This window comes from Onychostoma macrolepis, chromosome 25 (genome assembly GCF_012432095.1).
Source record: "Onychostoma macrolepis isolate SWU-2019 chromosome 25, ASM1243209v1, whole genome shotgun sequence".
Taxonomy (NCBI): Eukaryota; Metazoa; Chordata; class Actinopteri; order Cypriniformes; family Cyprinidae; genus Onychostoma; species Onychostoma macrolepis.
Window position 1 is genome coordinate 9538989 of NC_081179.1, and position 18866 is coordinate 9557854.

General features: G+C 41.9%; 1 protein-coding gene across 2 annotated transcripts; it reads left to right on the forward strand.

The window, feature by feature from the left end:
* Positions 1-14471: 14471 nt before the first annotated feature.
* On the forward strand, positions 14472-18715 carry LOC131534854 (olfactomedin-4-like). Of its 2 annotated transcripts, XM_058767937.1 has the most exons (5): positions 14472-14620; positions 14792-14914; positions 15038-15256; positions 15935-16088; positions 16176-18715. In XM_058767937.1, the coding sequence occupies exons 1-5, from the start codon at positions 14555-14557 to the stop codon at positions 17003-17005; spliced, it is 1392 nt and encodes a 463-aa protein (XP_058623920.1). In that variant the 5' UTR covers positions 14472-14554; the 3' UTR covers positions 17006-18715. The 2 variants fall into 2 exon arrangements, with proteins under 2 accessions (XP_058623920.1, XP_058623919.1); XM_058767936.1 differs by having other exon boundaries at positions 14472-14914.
* The last annotated feature ends 151 nt before the right edge of the window (positions 18716-18866 follow it).

Consider the following 18866-nt stretch of genomic DNA (forward strand, 5'->3'; position numbering starts at 1 on the left):
TTTATTTAACAATAAAGAAAAGAAAAACATGTAATGTAGTCAGTGTAAGTGATAGTCAGTATGTCGGCAGGTACCAATAACAGTCCAAACAAACACTAATAACAAAACTCAGAACCCAAACGTCCAATCTAGGAAAAGATAAATCAAAACAGAAACTCCTCCAGTGCAACGGCAATCTCCCATAACCTCTGTATCCCGTGAGTTCTCCGGTAGACACAGATGCCAAGTCCAACAAACAACTGCTCCCCCGCCATTGTTCCTCCGAGTCCCTTTTAAAGACCGTTGATTTAAACCAGGTGCAACACCTCATCAGCCAATCACCTGCAGACAACCAGTCACCTGTAACTCAGGAATAAACAGTAACTCACTGATACGTCACACATAGGAGTCTTTCTGTTCCAGGTGAGTAAGAGCTAGGTGGAGAGTGGTGGTTATTGCATCGTGCGTGGAACGGTTTGGATGATATGCAAACTGGAATGGGTCCAGCGTGTTTGGGAGACTGGACTTGATGTGATGCATGACTAACCTCTCAAAGCACTTCATCATGATTGGGGTCAGTGCTATGGGACGATAGTCATTCAGACAGGACACATGTAACTTCTTTGGTACTGGGATTATGGAGGTGGATTTGAGACACGTGGGGACGACTGCCTGGCTCAGCGAGGTGTTGAAGATATCTGTTAGGACATCCGTCAACTGTGCAGCACAGTCTCTCAGTACACGTCCAGGTATGTTGTCAGGGCCCGCAGCCTTTCGTGGGTTAATCCTGGATAGGGTCTTCCTTACATCGGCTGGGGAGAGACAGAGTACCTGGTCGTTTGGAGATGTGGGTAGTTTCTGTGCAGGTGTGTCTGTATCTGTGTTCTGTATCTCAAATCGTGAGTAGAAGTGGTTGAGTGCCTCTGGTAGGGATGTGTCATCGTCACTGGCCTGTGGTGGGGCCTTGTAGTCAGTGATGGTCTGAATGGCTTGCCACAGGGTCCGAGTGTCTTTACTGTCACTGAAGTTGTTGTTGATTTTTTTAGCATACTGATGTTTTGCCTTCTTGATGCCATGAGACAGATTGGTTCTTGCTGTTTTGAGCGCTGCTTTATCTCCTGATCTGAATGCTTCATCTCTGGTCTTTAGCAGCCCACGAACCTCTGCTGTCATCCATGGCTTCTGGTTGGCACATGTGGTGATGGTCTTAGTGACTGTCACATCATCTATGCACTTTTTGATGTAAGCAGTCACAGTTTCAGTGTACTCCTGCAGGTCTGTGTGGTTGTTGTAGGTGGCCGCCTCTTTAAACATGTTCCAGTCTGTGTCCTGGAAGCAGTCCTGCAGTGCTGAGGTGGCATTGTCTGGCCATACCGTGATCTGCTTTTGAACCGGTTTGGCAAGTTTGAGAAGTGGTCTGTATGCTGGGATTAGCATAACAGAGATGTGGTCCGAAAACCAAGGTGGGGGCGGGGTTCAGCTTTGTATGCATTTTTCTCTGTTGTATAAACAAAGTCCAGTGTGTTGTTTCCCCTTGTTGCAAAGTTCACATGTTGGTAGAACTTTGGCAAAACTGTCTTTAGGTTTGCGTGGTTAAAGTCACTGGCTATGATGAAAATGCCGTCAGGGTTAATTGTTTGCTGTTCACTGATGGCGCTGTACAGTTCACGAAGCGCGTCCTTAGCGTTTGCACACGGGGGGATGTAAACTGCGACAATAACAATGGCCGTGAACTCCCGCGGCAGATAGAGCGGTCGACACTGCACAACCATAAACTCCACCAGCGACGAACAGTGTTTTGATACTACCGCAGCATTGTTACACCATTCTTTGTTGATATACACACACAAGCCACCCCTGCGAGTCTTACCAGACAGTGATGAATCTCTGTCCGCTTGGTAGCAGTTTAGCTGAGTCCGGGATGTTGTCCTTTAGCCATGTTTCAGTGAAAACAAACACACAACAATCCCTTGCCTCATGCTGTGTAGATCGACTGAGTTGAATTATGTCCAGTTTGTTTTCCAGAGAGTGAACGTTTGAGAACATGAGTGTTGGAAGAGCCGGTCTTGTGGGGTTAGCCCTCAGCTTAGCTCGTATACCTCCGTGCTTACCGCGCCTCCGTTCTCTCTCACACCGCTTGCAACACTGCCTTGTGCGGGTAGCGTCAGTAGGCGAGGCCACGGGTTCGAGGTCCAGCTTCAGCGGTAAACAAAGGCCTCGTAGCTTCTCAGTAGCCGCCGCTGAGAGTTGGTTTTTGTCTGCGTTGCTGATATCCAAAAGACTTTGGCGATCATAGATGAGTTTTGGAGTGATTTCCTTTTGAATTAACGGTAAATTGACACTATTTGGAGACGAACAGACGGCATTAAAAGACATAAAAGTTGAGAAACTTAAAAGTTTAAGGCAACCAGCTTCAGCACAGTTTTCTGAACTTATTTTTGTAGATTTTTTAGTTCTCTCAACTTTCTGTTGTATAAACCGAATACTGAAAACTGAAACTTTTTAAGTTCTCTCAGTTTTGATTTTTTACAGTGCTGTTATTGAGACAACTTACTGTAAAAAATCTAAAGTTGAGATAACTTAAAAAGTTTAAGGCAACCAGCTTCAGTAGATTGCAGGTTGGTTCGCTCCATTGGCCAGTTAAGTAATATATAAGTATTTCTTTATTTTTTGAACACACGCTTGTTTAAATGGAGGAAGATGAACTTGAAAGGACTGTTGAGCCCATAATAAGTGCAACTGTTCATGCATTTGAGCCGATACAGCGAGGGGACCGAGCAGTAGCCTACTGCTGCTACAGGTGAAAGAAGTCGTGAATCTGCTCAGGTTTGGGGTGAAGAGCGGGTCGAAAACAAATTGTGTTTACGTGGATACTCATCAAAACAACCATTAACATAATATATGGTGCATTGGCTTAAACAGGCAAGAAAGCGGTCTCAATTTGGTCTTTGCTTGCAGTCCGAGCCGAGCGCTTTTTGTGTGTGTGTGTGTGTGTGTGTGTGTGCAAAGAAACAATCTGTCACAGCACGCAAATACCGCATTGAAATATATTTCGTGCTGACTCGCAATTTAAATGGCTTAAAACAGTTTAATGTTTAAACTGACAAGGCTTTCACGAGTTCACACTTACATATAATAAACTGAGTAAAGGTTATGCGTATTTGGCGTGCTGTCCAGGGAGAGGGCTCCGAGCTCTGTACTTACCCCCGAGCCCAGGGTACTCCACCTGTACGGGGAGAGGGGTCCGAGCTCTGCATTTAGCCCGGACCCAGAGCGTTCCCCCCAAAGATGCAATAAGCCCGGGACAGCAGCCAGAGAGGCGTGTTGATACCCCCCAAAATCGGCAGAGCTTAATGTTGGTGGGGTGCTGGACGTCGCTTGGAGAAGAGAGTTTAGCTACTGTGGGAGCGGACACTGCTACGGCATCTGAAAAACAAAAGAAAGAAGCTTCTACGGAAGCGGGCACTGCTCCAACATCTGAAAAGAGAATGTGGCTTCTGCAGAAGCGGGCACTGCTGCACCTTCTGAAAAGAGAATGTGGCTTCTGCGGAAGCGGGCACTGCTGTGGCAGTGGGAAATAGAGATGAGTGGGCAGTAGAGATACAGGCTCCTGCGGGAGCAGGCACTGCTGCGGCAGTGGGCAGTAGAGATACAGGCTCCTGCGGGAGCAGGCACTGCTGCGGCAGTGGGAAATAGAGATGAGTGGGCAGTAGAGATACAGGCTCCTGCGGGAGCAGGCGCTGCTGCGGCAGTGAGAAGTAGAGATGAGTGGGAAGTAGGGATAGAGTGTCCTGCGGGAGTGAGCACTTCTGTGGAATCTGAAAAGAGAATGTGGCTTCTATTGAGACGGGCACTGCTACGGCATCTGAAAGAGAATGTAGCTTCTGCGGAAGCGGGCACTGCAGCGGCAGTATGAAATGAGCAGGGCACTGTTACGGCCTCTGAAAAGAGAAGGAGGCTTCTGAGGGAGCGGTCACTGCTACGGCATCTGAAAAGAGAAGGCGGCTTTTGTAGGAGCAGTCACTGCTGTGGGTGAATATAGAAAAGGCTCCTGCGGGAGCAATCACTGCTACAGCACCTGAAAAGAGAAGGAGGCTTCTGAGGTAGCGGTCACTGCTACGGCATCTGAAAAGAGAAGGAGGCTTCTGTGGAAGCGTGCTCTGCTACGGCAGTAGGGAAATACAGATGCAAGCTCCTGCGGGAGCAGTTACTGCTACGGTACCTGAAAAGAGGAGGAGGCTTCTGTGGAAATGGTCACTACTGCGGGAGCCGTCACTGCTGAGGCATCTGAAGAGAGGAGGCTTCTGTGGGAGCGGTCACTGCTACAGCATCTGAAAAGAGAAGGAGGCTTCTGTGGGAGCAGTCACTGCTGCGGCAGTGGGTAAATACAGATAGGGCTCCAGTGGGAGCAGACACTGCTGCGGCAGTGGAGGAATATAGAAAAGGCTCCTGCGGGAGCAATCACTGCTACGGCATCTGAAAAGAGAAGGAGGCTTCTGAGGAAGCGGTCACTGCTACGGCATCTGAAAAGAGAAGGAGGCTTCTGTGGAAGCGTGCTCTGCTATGGCAGTAAGGAAATACAGATGAAAGCTCCTGCAGGAGCAGTTACTGCTACGGTACCTGAAAAGAGGAGGAGGCTTCTGTGGAAATGGTCACTACTGCGGGAGCCGTCACTGCTGAGGCATCTGAAAAAAGGAGGCTTCTGAGGGAGCGGTCACTGCTACAGCATCTGAAAAGAGAAGGCGGCTTCTGTGGAATCGAGTACTGCTGCGGCAGTGGAGAAAAATCAGATAAGTCTCCTGCGGGAGCGGGGTGTTGCTGGGATGGTTGAAGTGGAGATGAGCCGCTATGGGTGGATTTGGTGGTGTTAGAGAGGATGGCTATGGCGGGTCCGAGGGTCGAGTGAACAGGGATGGACTGGCGTTGAAGGGGTCTGCTGATGAGGGTTCGGTGAGCTTCTTTGATATGGATGGGTCTTCACCACTAGCAGAGGCAGCCTCACACTAGCGTCTGCTATGGAAGCTGGAGGTCATTGCTTCGGCTGCTGTAGCTCACTCATGGGAAGGGAGTGGGGTTTGTGACATCCTGAAGAGCCTGTGGTCTGTACCACTAGCGGAGGCAGCCTCACGCTAGCGTCTGCTATAGGAGCTGGAGGCAACTGAAAAGGAAAGGGGTTAGGAGTAACAGGAGGAAAAGACAAAAAGACATGTGAGGGCCTGTGTTGCAAGCGGAGACAGCTTTGCGCTTGCTTCAGCTGCTGTAGCTGCATGACACAGGGGTTTGTGGCATTCGGAGAGAAAAGCTGTAAAGCCTGTACAGCCTGCACTACTAGCAGAGGCGGCCTCGCGTTAGTACCTGCTACAGGATCTGGAGGCTGCTGAAAAGGAAAGGGGTTAGGGGAAGTAGAAGGAAAGTCTGAGATGGGCCTGCAAGCGAAGGCAGCCACATGCTTGATTCTGCAGCTGTCAGCTATGGAAAAAGGGGGAGTGGTTTGTGACTTTGGCGGGACATGCTGAAATGTCCGGGTAGTCTGCAGCGTTTAACAATTTCTCAGACTACCCTAGCAACTTGTTTTCAAAGCAACTAGCAACAAAAGTAGCCATTTTAAAAATTTTATTTGGAACCTTTAAAAAGTGATAAAAATGGTAAAAGGCATGCATTTTTCTCTTAACCACACAAAAGAAAAACATATTGAAACAGCTAGCCAGCTAAGCGGCACATTGGCTGGTAACGTTAGACACTGAGGGAGGTGCCTAGCATATGCACTTCATATGAATTAAGTTGCAGGTTGCACTTGTTCAATAATTGTTTATTTATGGTACGCCTTAATTTTTTCATTTGTACTTATGATTGTTCATTACTGTTGGTCCACTGAGATTAATTTTTTTTCTGATTAAGATCAACAGTGGAAGAGAAGTTTCACTGTTGATTATCTGACTTACCTATCCGTTTATCAAAATGGAATGAGTAAATTAAATACGGGTAAAATGCTGGTGAAAAATAAGAATAATTTCAGTGTGTATTCTAAGCACTTGAATCATGATTACGTAATGACATTAACATCCGATGATGTCACGACGTCATTTAACAACAAAAGACCTGCCTTTAGCGATTTTTACCTTAAAATTGTTTGGCAAGACTGGTGGCCTGCACCGCTAGCGGAGGCAGCCTCGCGCTTGCGTCTAGAAACAGAAGTTAGAAGCTGCATGCGGTGGTGCGGCCGGAAGAGCTGCGGTGAAGGCTGAGCCGAAGCGGGAAACAAGTGAGGCTTGCTGCGGTAAGAACTGGGTGCGGCCAGGCTCGTTGAAGGCCTGCTTCTGCGACCCGACGCTCGCGGAGAGCCGGGTCTTGTGCAGGACAATGGTGGTGTCAAGCGAGACGAGTTCGGGGCTTTGCTCGATCATCTCAAATGCCCTGCCCAGTGTGGATGGAGCACAGCTAGGGCGAGAGAAAAAATCTGAATCAAGAGGAGGCCTACCACACTCCTTACACTAGACATACTGCCCGCAGAGCTCTGGAGGAAAACGCGCACAGTTTCCTCGTGCTCCGGCAAGTGGAGGCCTCTAAAACTCTCTGAGCGAAAGGAGACTTGACGACACTCGCCGAAACAGTCGAGCTCTCAGAGCGGAGACGTCTGCATACCGACTCTCTAATCGAGAGAAGGTCTACTATGCTCCACACGCTGGACATCCTGTAAGGAGACTCACTTAGAGCCTACCACTCATACAACTGTTCTAGTGGAGCTCTGGCGAGCGGAGGCCTCTAAAACTCTGAGCGAAAGGAGACTTGACGACACTCGCCGAAACAGTTGAGCTCTCAGAGCGGAGACCTCTGCATACCGACTCTCTAATCGAGAGGAGGTCTACTACACTCCACACGCTGGACATCCTTTAAGGAGACTCACTTAGAGCCTACCACTCACACAACTGTCCTAGCGGAGCTCTGGTGAGCAGAGGCCTCTAAAACTCTCAGCAGCACGAGGAGGCCTACAACGCCTGCAGTGACCGTTTCGAGGGGAAGACTGCCCAGCAGCCCCCTCTGATCAGGTCGGCTTGGTACGCCTGTAGCACCACCATGGTGTGCAGGCTGCGTACCCCTTGCCCATCAGCGCTGATGTTGTACGTAGCGGCTTGGAGGGCAAGGATGGAGCATTTAGAGACGACGCAGCGTCAGGGGACAGATAGCTCGCGAGCGTCCGTTCCACCCGAGGCATCGCTCTATAACCGCAATCGTTCAACCCCACCAAATTACCATAGTAATCTGAGGTGGGGATGAAGATGTGGGCCGAAAAGGTCTTGCCCACGATCTCGACACCTCGGTGTGGACTCTGCGTGACTCGCCCCCAAGCAGACCACACACAAACTATGTGTATCCCCAGCAGTGATAAAACGTTTGCAGGGAGGAACACACAGCCTATAATGTGATCTTTCTCTCGCCCAAGTGCTTTATTTTCTCAGCACTCTTAGCCATAGTGGAGCTTATTAGATGTGTACTGGGACAAACAAGACTAAATAAGACTCACAACACAGAACGACAGACACACTAGACAGAGTAGCGGTTGCTGAATGACAAAAATCTGACGCCGGTTCCACCGCACGTGCTTTTATGCTTCCTGGCCGATTACGTCACCCGCCTGTGACGTCTCGCCCTTCCATTGGACTGATTACACATGTGATTCAGAGCGTGGTCACGCTGAAGGCGTTCCCATAGCGTCTCGACGCAGCTCGAGTTCCTGAGAGGGAACTCTGCATTCTCAGCAGGTACATTCGCAGGTTTTACATACAAATACTGGTAATCGAGCCAGTGTAATGCAAATGTCTGAAAGGTCTGACATAACAAGGTGCCACATGAACAATACTGTATGAAGCGTTGTTTGTTTACATCACGTTGCGACTCACGCTATGAAAATTATGTTTGGGATATAACTTAATGATCACAACTTTGTGAAATATTCCTAGATAATGTGATATAGATATTTATGTTGACTATTCATCCAAATTATGGTGAAAACCAAAATATTGATGTGTTAAAATAACATTTGTGTGTTCAAAAAATAAAGAAATACCTATATCTGGCTAATGGAGCGAACCAGCCCCGTGACGTCACATGCGGTGGTACTGCAAGATGGCGGCGCCCGTGCTCTAAAAGCTATAACAAAACCTTATTTTTTCTTTAAAATGGTTTCATTAATCATGTTTGTTATATATTTTTTAATTAAAGTGGAAATCACTTTACTAAATAATGCAAACTTGACTGGCTGCTTCACTTCTACTTTAATATTTAACCATTGACTATAGCCATTCAACTTTACATTATAATTAAGGGCTATCAATTTTAACATTTATTAGACTTTAAAAATAACTTCTAATTTAAGTGAACTCAAAACAATCTTCACATAAACCCATTATAATAAATGTCATATTTATCTACCTGCGCCCTTCAGCAGAAATATACAGAAATTGAATAAAGTTATCAAACACTAAATTCTAAACCAAATACAGATGTATCCTTAAAACTATAAAAGTTATTGATTCCTCTTTTTTTCTTTTATTCTTGATGAACAGACATCACAGCAGCTGTTATTAGGTTGTTTTTGGCTGCTATTTCTTTAAGAGCTGCTGCTGCTGAACGTGATGCGGATCTGACACGCATTGTATTTTCTCTCAACTCTCATCACCTTTTCTGACCCATTTCATGTCGGACCCATTTCAGTCTCTTCTAATGAGCTGACGAGTTTAAACGAGTGTGTTAGATGAGGGAGACAGTACTGGGCTCCAGGACAGTTTTGAAAACCATTTCAGAGACATGTTCTTAATGTAACTCATATATAACATATTACATTCATGCAAAGTTTTATGTCAGCTTTAATCGCCTTTTTGGTAACTTTATGACTTAACTGATCACGACATTGCATGCTCATAGTTTCTTTCGCGATTTGATATGAAATGATACAGGCTATGCACGCGCCGGCACCTTTGTGCTTGTATTGAAGAGCACGCGCTGCGAGCACAGTACAGTTTCCGCGCTCGTTCAACTCGTGCCTGCCCCTGAAGTGAAGTTGAAGCGCGCGTCTGAAATGTCTCCTGTTTGATGTGCTTGTAAAGACGTTCTGCGACTGAATAAATGCACTTCTTGTCAAGAAAAAAGAGACAGAATTAGCAGTTATGAGTGGGGTGGCCAACCCTAGGCCCCGCCCCTGCGTTAATGGCGTTAAACTGAAAAAATTAACGGAGTGTCTATTTACACTAATGGCTTGTTTCCACTGAGCAGTACAGTTCAGTACAGTACGATTCGGTACGGGTAACCCTGATCAGGCTTGCATTTCCGTATGCCGGAAAGTAGCGATCGACAATAAAGCGCGACAGTAAGCACAACTCTACCTCTTTTATGTCAGTTTTAATGAACAGTAATAGCCATTATAAAAGTATAAGTACAAAGTATAAGAGGCTTAGAGGAAATAAAGACAAAAGCAAATAATTCACAGTCAAACGTTTGCTGCAAAGTCAGCGCTACAAGTTACTACGGTAAAGTTCAAAATAAATATAAAGTTAAACTTTGTGCTCAGTCAAAACGATATGACCAGGAACAAATAATAGATTCGAGATCACGAATGCCTGTTAAATATACACAAAATGAATTGATTCTCGTTTAATCACTACAGAGACATCAGAGCCAGGGGCAAATGTCAGAAGGACTAGCCAAGCGTAAGGCTGCTCGAGGTGGATACATGAGCACGGAGCACCCGGTGATCGCCTGGAGCTTCGAAATCGGCATAGCAAATTTTCAAATAGGCGCTATATCTTTATAAATAAACAGCAGATTTGAGTTTTAAACAACTACATTCTCGCCTGAAAAACTCTTAAAACTACATTTCAATTTTGAATTTTGAAAATTACGCGGGTTTTTTGGCAATGACGTTTCACAAGTCCACAAGAACAGACAAGCACACATATTGAGAAATGGTTATCTGTGTGAAAATATAAAAGTATAAAATACACTGTTATTGTTTTGTGTGTGCGTTTGCACACTCTGATGTAATAAGCTGAACACAGCAGAGCGGAACAAGTGAAGGAGAAGCTTTATTCCCTTGTATCACGCAAAAGTGACGATTCTGGTAAACCAATCAACTTCTGCAATGAGTTTAGCTCCACCCTTTTGGTACCCTTTGCTGTGCTAGGTACCCCAACCAAAGTGTACCAAAAAAGTGGTACGGCATGGTTTGCTATTTTGGTACCATTCACAACTTCTGACATTGGAAACGGACATAATTGCGTATTGTACCAAACTGTACCGCTCAGTGGAAACGAGCCATAAGTGCAAATAGCCCGCCTTGTTGGCAAAGGCTATTTACACTAACTCCGCCCACCAACGTGTGATCGGGATAGTCAACACTGCAAAAAGATGCTTGATCAGCTTCAGTTTCAGTGGCGTAGATGATAAGGCATGTGCTTTTTGACGCGATCGACCCGAGTTCGAACCCACCTTTTGCAGAACTTTTTTTCTCCCTTTTCAAATCTCATATCGCATCGGAAAGGCATTTATTTTCAATAAAAATTATGTAAATAATCAAAAAGTTGAAAATAAAGTGTCGGGTAGGGTTAGGGTAGGTGTAGGGAGGGCTTTATTGTCCCAATAAGGTGGCATCCATTTAATAGCCTAATTTGAGGCTATTGTGTAATTGTGTACTGTTTTATAATGTACTACAATACTGAGGTGCAGATAATTGCCACTATTTGCAATAAGTAGTATAAAAATCTTGCTATTTTAACAGTGTAAATAGAATCTATAGCTATTTGCACTTAGTGTAAATAGCATATCATTAAAAAAATATGCTATTTGCACAGTGTAAATAGCATCTATCGCTATTTACATTTAGTGCAAATAGCCGCTGCCAAAAATTAATCGCCTGCGTTAATGCGCTAATTTTGACAGCACTAGTTTATACAACAAAAAGTTGAGAAAACTCGAAAATCTGCTGAAGCAACTTCTCAACTTATTTTTTCAACTTATCAACTTATTTATTTATTTTTTTTTACAGTGCGCACCCTCCTAAAAGTTACAAAATTAAGTTCTGTCAGGACCATTGTCATCAAAATGATAGACACTTATCATACAGTTTGGTGGTATGGTTCTGTTTTGGGCAAAAACTCCTTGCCTATCCATGCAGCCTGTCATGAATGAGCAGGGAGAGCAGCAATAATAACCCCCTAGGCCTAGGTAAACAGAACAAAGTGTATATTATTAATGTACTTAAAGGTGCAATAGGTGATTGTCTTCAGAAACATTTTTTGTTATGCTGGTTGAAAGTCTCCTCACATCCCGACAGCAATCATTAAGTTAAGTGGTCTAAATGTATTTATCTTATCTATTCTGTGGAAGGCGTAGGACCAAGAAATGTTCGTCCAATCAAAACGCTCGGTCCGAATAGTAAACACCTGTTTGTACTGAATAAACAAACGTTTTTGTGTGCTAGTCTTATATTTTTTATTTTCGTTTGCAATGTCCAAGAACAGCTTCACATTTAAATGATTTTGTCTTTAATCAGATGAGAATATGGCTATTAAACGTACTATTTGTGTAATATTGATGATTAAGTTAAGAGTTTTTTCAATTTTAGACAGAATTTTGTGTAAAAAAAAAAATTTAAAGGGGACAAAGTCAGGCACAGCAGCAATACATTCAAGGTTTCTTCAAGAAGAAACCATGTCAAAGACAGGTAGATGCAGTACAGTGCATTGCAGGTCAGAGCCAATTCACCAGGCAGGGCCAAGTAGGCCAGCAAATTAGCAGCCCTGAACCTGGCAGCACAGGTCAGAGCCAGCCAGAGAGGGCCAGTGAGGACTACACCAGCAGCAACAGGTGAAAGTCAGAACATGAGCAATTTTTACAAAATGTTCACAAGACACACACACACAGTCTGTTTGGACAATAAAAGAAGTTGAGAACAAGTTTCATCTAAATGCCTCATTCAAGTATTGTCTGTTCAGTGGTTTTTATTTATAAAAAGAGAGATGAGTTGTCCAGGCACTTGTGCAGTACCATTTTTATGTCATTCCACTTGTTGGGGTACATGACGTTTCCCATGTGCCCCCCCTAACTGGTTCTTGGTCCCCCCTATGCCACCCCATTAAAAAAAATCCTAGAATCGCCCCTGACGTCTGCGCACCCGGTTTGTGCAGACAGGATACATCATCAGCCGATCACACATGCTGTGCAGACACAGTGAGAATGGCAGACAAACATCAACAACTTGATCTTCCTTCCTGGTATTGTAGTACTTTTACTAACTGTTCTATAAAGCTTTCTCACCAGCGAATGACACGTGATGTAGCCAAGCGCTGTTCCCAGTTCCAGTCCTCGCACCCCCTGCTCTGCATATTTTGCATGTCTCACTTAGTCTACACACCTGAATCAGATAACCAGCTCGTTAGAAGTGAGCTCTGTGCACGAACTGTGTTCCGATTGATATGATCCCTACACAGTGTTCATTGCTCCCTACTCCCTGAGCAGGGAAATCCGTTGAAGTTGATTTAACTTCGGAACATTCATTCAAGGATTTGCACTGCGCAGCATCTTCACACACAGACGAAACTTACTAGAGAAATGTGACATAATATACCTCTGTAATTAAATACTATTTAAATTCACATCTCGCACACTTTAATCCGCTTTGTATGTAACATACACGCTTGCTTCGAACTGGAATCATGGCGAGGACTGGGATTGGGAACCGTTGATGTAGCCTATTGTAGTAATGTTGTCTCTGTTATTCGGTCTGTGAGCGTATATGCGTTCAGGGGGCGTGGCTTTGGACGGCGAATGCAGGGAGGGTGGGAAGTTCGCTTTGAGTGCTATCAGGCTAAATTTAGCATTTTCCAAGATCTCCTACTGCACCTTTAATGATATTTAAGTGTAACAACATTATTCAAGATAAAAGGAGTCTGATTCAACAAGGAAAGCCAAGTCCTGACTGTGGTGAAAGGAGGCGTTGGGGATGGAGGAGGGTAATTTGCAGTAATAATACTGAACAGACCTTATATAGGAATGCTGTGATAGGTGTCGTATCCCTATACGTAGATGTGATCAGCTGAGAGTCAGCCGATGTGAGCTTGATGATTTTTTCCAGTTAAAGGCTTGTTTTGTAATCAACAGGTATATTGAACCAAAACATTTCAAGAGGAGTAATTTCTTGAAAACTAAATGTGTTACATAGCCCACTGAATCATTCTTTAGTCATTCAATCAGACCTAATGCTGACAACAATGGAAGCACTTGGGAGAGAATCAGCAGGAGACTTATTTCTTTGCACAGAAGATAGTAGTTTTTAAGTGTCCAGGTCAATGAAACAATCAGGCCTGTGCTTTAAGATTTAATTTCGCGATGAGTGATTTTTTTTTTTTTGCTAGAAAAAGAGCAGGAGCAAGTGTCTCTGAGCTGGCAAATGCTATGACGCTATTGTTTTGTCTCACACGGTAAGAAGTAAAATGCATGATTGTTGTCCACACTGGACTATAGCCACACTGTAGCCAATGCACAATAAACTTATTTTAACCATTTTGCAAGTTTAACATTTACAGAATGTGGACCTATGGGAATCCATACTCTGGTTTCATGACTAATAATTCAATCATTTTGGATCTAATAGCATTTCGGTGGTAGTTCTTCTGTAAGGATTTATGAGTGCTGAAGACATGAGGGTGTTGTGCTTCATTAGTGCTGTCATGAATTCACACACCACTGTGTGATGTAATCCGAAAAGTTGAAAGAGAAGATGCCCCGCTTATAATTCCCTGCATTGCTAGGCACTTTTTCAACACTTACAATATCCAATCTCCCACAGTAAAAAAAAAAACCTTCTGGGGGGGGTTTTGTAGAGACAAGTTGAACAATACTCCCCATTAAAGATCAGGGTTAAGGAGGTCATCCTCCAGGAGTTAAGCAGAATAGATGTGATGATTTTTCATGAACTTGTACAATCAATGCCAAGAGGGTCAGAGTTATAGAGTACATACCCTTCATTTAAACAAAATTGGTTTCAGATATTAATGACACATATTATTAATGATATGTATTTGTCTGTTTTTTGATAAGTGTATGTTTGCATTTTGCCATCTTTTCATGAATAGTATTATTGATCACTAAGAAAAAAAATATTTTGTGTTTGTTCAGAGAGGGGTGTACTCATTTGTTTATTTCTCTCTCTCTCTCTCTCTCTCTATATATATATATATTTACAGTATCTCACAGGAGTACACCCCTCACATTTTTGTAAATATTTTATTATATCTTTTCATGTGACAACACTGAAGAAATGACACTTTGCTACAATGTACAGTAGTGAGTGTACAGCTTGTATAACAGTGTAAATTTTCTGTCCCCTCAAAATAACTCAACACACAGCCGTTAATGTCTAAACCGCTATATATATATATATATATATATATATATATATATATATATATATTACACACACACACCAAATATATACTTCCTCAATTCGTAATTTTTTTGTGTGTCAGCAGAAACTGATGCAAAACTTCTTTATATATAAAGCTACAGGATAGCAACCTGTAATATGTCCAACATGAGTCAATCACACATTTTCATTTTGATGGTCGTCATTCCTCTCATTTTCTCACAGGTAAAATGTAACTTTTCAGTATCATTTTATTATTTTTATTTTACATTATTTCTAACATCATGTTTAATGTCAGTGTTTATTAAATATACTATATATATATATTGTCATTTTTATGGTGTAATTTTGCTTGTATGTTGGATTTATTTATGCCCTGTTATTTCATCTCCACAGTCAGCGAGAACGAAGGACTGTGTATGTGAGCTAGAAAATTCTGATCCTGCTTTCCCTGAGAATAAACTAAATAACGTTGAGTTCACTGCTATTCAATGCACTAGGAACGTCACTTCAGAAAAGGTAGAAACATGCCAAAACATACTGTTGTGATGTTTAGGGTTGCAAATTAGGCATGTATAATTCTGTACAAATCGGTTACTAAAGCAAAATTGTCTCTTATTCAATTATTTCCTTTGTAATCAGATGACAGAGGTTGACAGGCTGGTGTTGGGTCTACAACACCGTATCCGGCAGCTTCTTGAAAATGTATCCATGCTGGAAAAAGAAGACAATGGAAATCTGTATGCAGCCGTGTCTCTACGCATTATTGAATTAGAGTTTGCCGAGATTGAAGACCTTCTAGACAAACTCAACAGAACCACTGACAGTTACCAGCAGCAAAGTTTACAGACTGCTGCAGAGGTACATTTATTTACACTACATGCACATGTTTTTATGTACACCTTTGTATATTAATTATATGTAATGTGTTTTTTGTGACATATTTCTAAAACTAAAATTAATTCCTCACCAAAACACACAGTCACATACATTTGCATTTATAAAAAAAATCTAAATATAAAAATGTTGTTTCACAGTCCTGTTAGGTTTTGCAGAACATGATAATGCTCAACATGTTACATTAATGAAAATATTATTTAATTAAATTACATTTAATTTTTTATCTAAATTAAATATGAATATTAAATAAATATTTAATTTTATATATTTTTTTAATTCTTTAATTATTTTGATAATGATATGATAATGATAGTGATATGATAATTTTCAAAATGTATTAAATTAAAAGGAAATGTTTATTTAATGTATTTAAATTTAAAAATTGATCTAAACTAAATATGAATATTTAATTAAATGTAATTAACTTTAAATAAAATTTTAATATTTAAATTTCTTTATTTTGTGTAATGCCAAGAAAGAGCTATAAATATTAATTACTTCTAAACCAGATTTTTATATTATTTATTTATTATTTACCTTTACTATTTGTTTTTGACTGTTCAGGTCCCCAATTCTTTAACAATATTTTGTAAATGATGTGCATTTTACTAATTCCTGTTTAATCCTTAATTTTTACAGTTTCAGGACATGACAAAAACTATGGCTGAGCTGGAGAAGTTTGATCACTTGCAGGTGATGGCGAAAGAGCGTGAGAACGAGATCATTAAGAAGGACCTGGAACAGTGCAAAGAAGAGCTCAACAGTACATCACCAGCCCCAACACTTTCCCCAGGTACGCATAAACTAGACTATCATTATTACATAGCCACAGCTAAAGCATTAAAGTATTATACTTATATTTTTGCTTCTATTTTTTCAGGTTACTGTGGCTTGGGCCACATGGTCAATGTATCAGGACCAAAAACGTATTCCCTTACAGAGTACGGAACGTCCTACCCTTATGGTGCTTGCGGTCGAGATGCAAATCCTGCTCTGGGAGACGAGAACAAGTACTGGCTGGTGGTGCTGACAAGTAGTAATGCATACAGCAACTTTATCCGCCAGTACAATAGTTTGAGTACTATTATATTAGGTATAGATTCAAAAGATGCATACATATCAAGCTCCAATCCCACAACAAACACAATTCAGGGGCCAAACATGGTCATGTATGGTAATGTGCTCTACTATAACTGTTACTATACTTACTCCGTCTGTCAGTTCAACTTGACAACTGAATCTGTCAGTACTGTGGCTTTACCTAGTGATACAGGTTACAACAGCAAGTTTCCATTCGCACACCTCGGCACAACATACAGCTATACTGATTTGGATTTTGCCACAGATGAATCAGGCGTTTATGTCATATATGCAACCACAAGCAACTTTGGAAATGTGGTTATCAGTAAAATCGAGACTAGTAACCCGCCAGTTTTGGGCCAAACATGGTTCACTTCTCTTCACAAAATGACTGCCACAAACACCTTCATGGTGTGCGGTGTGCTTTATGCTACTCGTTACCTGGATGAGGAAACGGAACAGATCTTTTACTCTTATGACACCAAAACAAACAAAGAGCGATATGATTTTAAATTTAATATCAAGAAGAGACAGACTAATATTCAGTTTCTTAACTATGACCCCAGAGATCATTTACTGTATGTCTACAGTGATGCCTACATTTTAACTTACGAGCTCGTCTTTCAGTAAGTCTCTATTTAACTACATCCGATTTCACATACTGTCTGCACTAAATAGTATGCAATATTAGAACTGCTGCATTGCAAATGATTTTTATGTTGAAAACAGTATCAAAAAGGTACACAGACAGTAGATATTAGATTTTCAAAGTGTGCAAGGTTTTTAAACATACCAGGTAATGAACCCAAATGAATTTAGGATAATGAATTAAGCTAGATTTATGGTGACCATATGTGCCATTTTTCCCGGACGCGTCCTGGGCAGGATTTCTATATTGCCTAAAATATCTAGGTTTTGGCTTTGTTTGCGTGTGCAGACCGATCGGTATCATCGGACATCAAAGTACCATACAGATTGTTCCATATGCGTTCAAAACGCTCTCAGGGTACTTTGATGTCAAACACTGATCGGTCTGAGCCACGCTGCTTTTAAGTCGAACACACCTAATATGTATACGTAATTGCATACCTATGTATACCTCTTTGACCGTAGATCCCACCTTCTCACACACACCATGATTGGTTCATTATGTACAATGCCTGCATGTTATTGGTCAAACTACTTTTCAATCATTACCTTCAGCAAGCATGAAAACAGGAAAACAAAGCCAAAACAAATCCTGGCAAGGACGTGTCCGGGAAAAATGGCACATATGGTCACCCTAGTTTAAATCTATTAACTCAAAGTTAACTTTAAAGGTGGGGTAAGTGATTTCTGGTAGCCAATGTTGATATTTCAAATCACCAAAACAAACATGCCCCTACCCCAAAAGGGTCTCGCCCTATTTTGATAGCTCTGCCACACACATACATATGCACCCCAGGTAACGATTAGTTCTGTGAAACAGCAAAACCAATGTTACTCACCTATCGAGAAGAAACAAAGCATCCTCGGCGTCCAATCACAGGCCTTCCCACTCCTTGAGTTCTCTCCAGCGCTGGAAAGCTGATCCGATATTTACACGGGTTCTACTTCTTGCCTTATCGTAACACCGTGTCTACACTGGACGCGAGTGGCACGGTGTAACAAAATACTATAGAACTCATTATAATACCTATTACTAAATAATAGGTATTACCTATTACTAAAATACCTTCCTATTTATGAGGTATTGACACAAATTTCAAATGATTTTCAACGGTCGATTTGTCGCGTCCAGTGTAGACAGACTTTAACTGTTGCGGCGTTGTCGCGTCCAGTGTAGACACGGTGTAAGCCTTCTTTTGTTCCGCAGACATTTTCCTCTTTTGTTTTTTATCCGCCATCTCTATCTTTCTGTTGTCGCTCGGCTCGGCCAATGTCCATCATGTGCACTGAGCGTTCTCTCCTCCGCATCATGAGTAGACACTCCCCTTACTGCTGATTGACTACAAGTTTGTTTTGGTACTCGGCCCGACATTTCTAAAGCGTTTTTGAAAAAATACACACCCCACCTTTAAGATTTTTAGACATGGAAAAACATGATTTAAGACATGCTTACATGCTAACATAAAAAAGGGGTCTGTGGTATCAGAACAGTTATAGTGTATCATGTCCAATTGCTAGTTTCCTATCTTTAAATATTTCCAAATTTTGTATTTACAATATTTACCATCACCAGTTAAGTATGTTCATTTACTGTAAATAAATATGATTTTACATGTTTCGAATGCCAAGACTGGTTGCTTTGTGGAGGAAAATCATGTGTTTATATTAGTGCTGTCAAATGATTAATCGTGATCAATCGCATCCAAAATAAAAGTTTTTGTTTACATAATATATGTGTGTACTGTGTATATTTACATGTGTATTTATATATTTGTATATGCATGTATATATTTAAGAAAAAATAAGTTTATACATTTAAAATATTTATATATAATATAAATTA

What these genes read in the sequence shown, in the direction of transcription:
- LOC131534854 (XM_058767936.1), top strand. Translation starts at nt 14,555, where the DNA reads ATGTCCAACATGAGTCAATCACACATTTTCATTTTGATGGTCGTCATT. An exon ending in GGAACGTCACTTCAGAAAAG is followed by an intron (nt 14,915 to 15,037) that starts GTAGAAACATGC and finishes CTTTGTAATCAG; the next exon opens with ATGACAGAGGTTGACAGGCT. An exon ending in AGCCCCAACACTTTCCCCAG is followed by an intron (nt 16,089 to 16,175) that starts GTACGCATAAAC and finishes CTATTTTTTCAG; the next exon opens with GTTACTGTGGCTTGGGCCAC.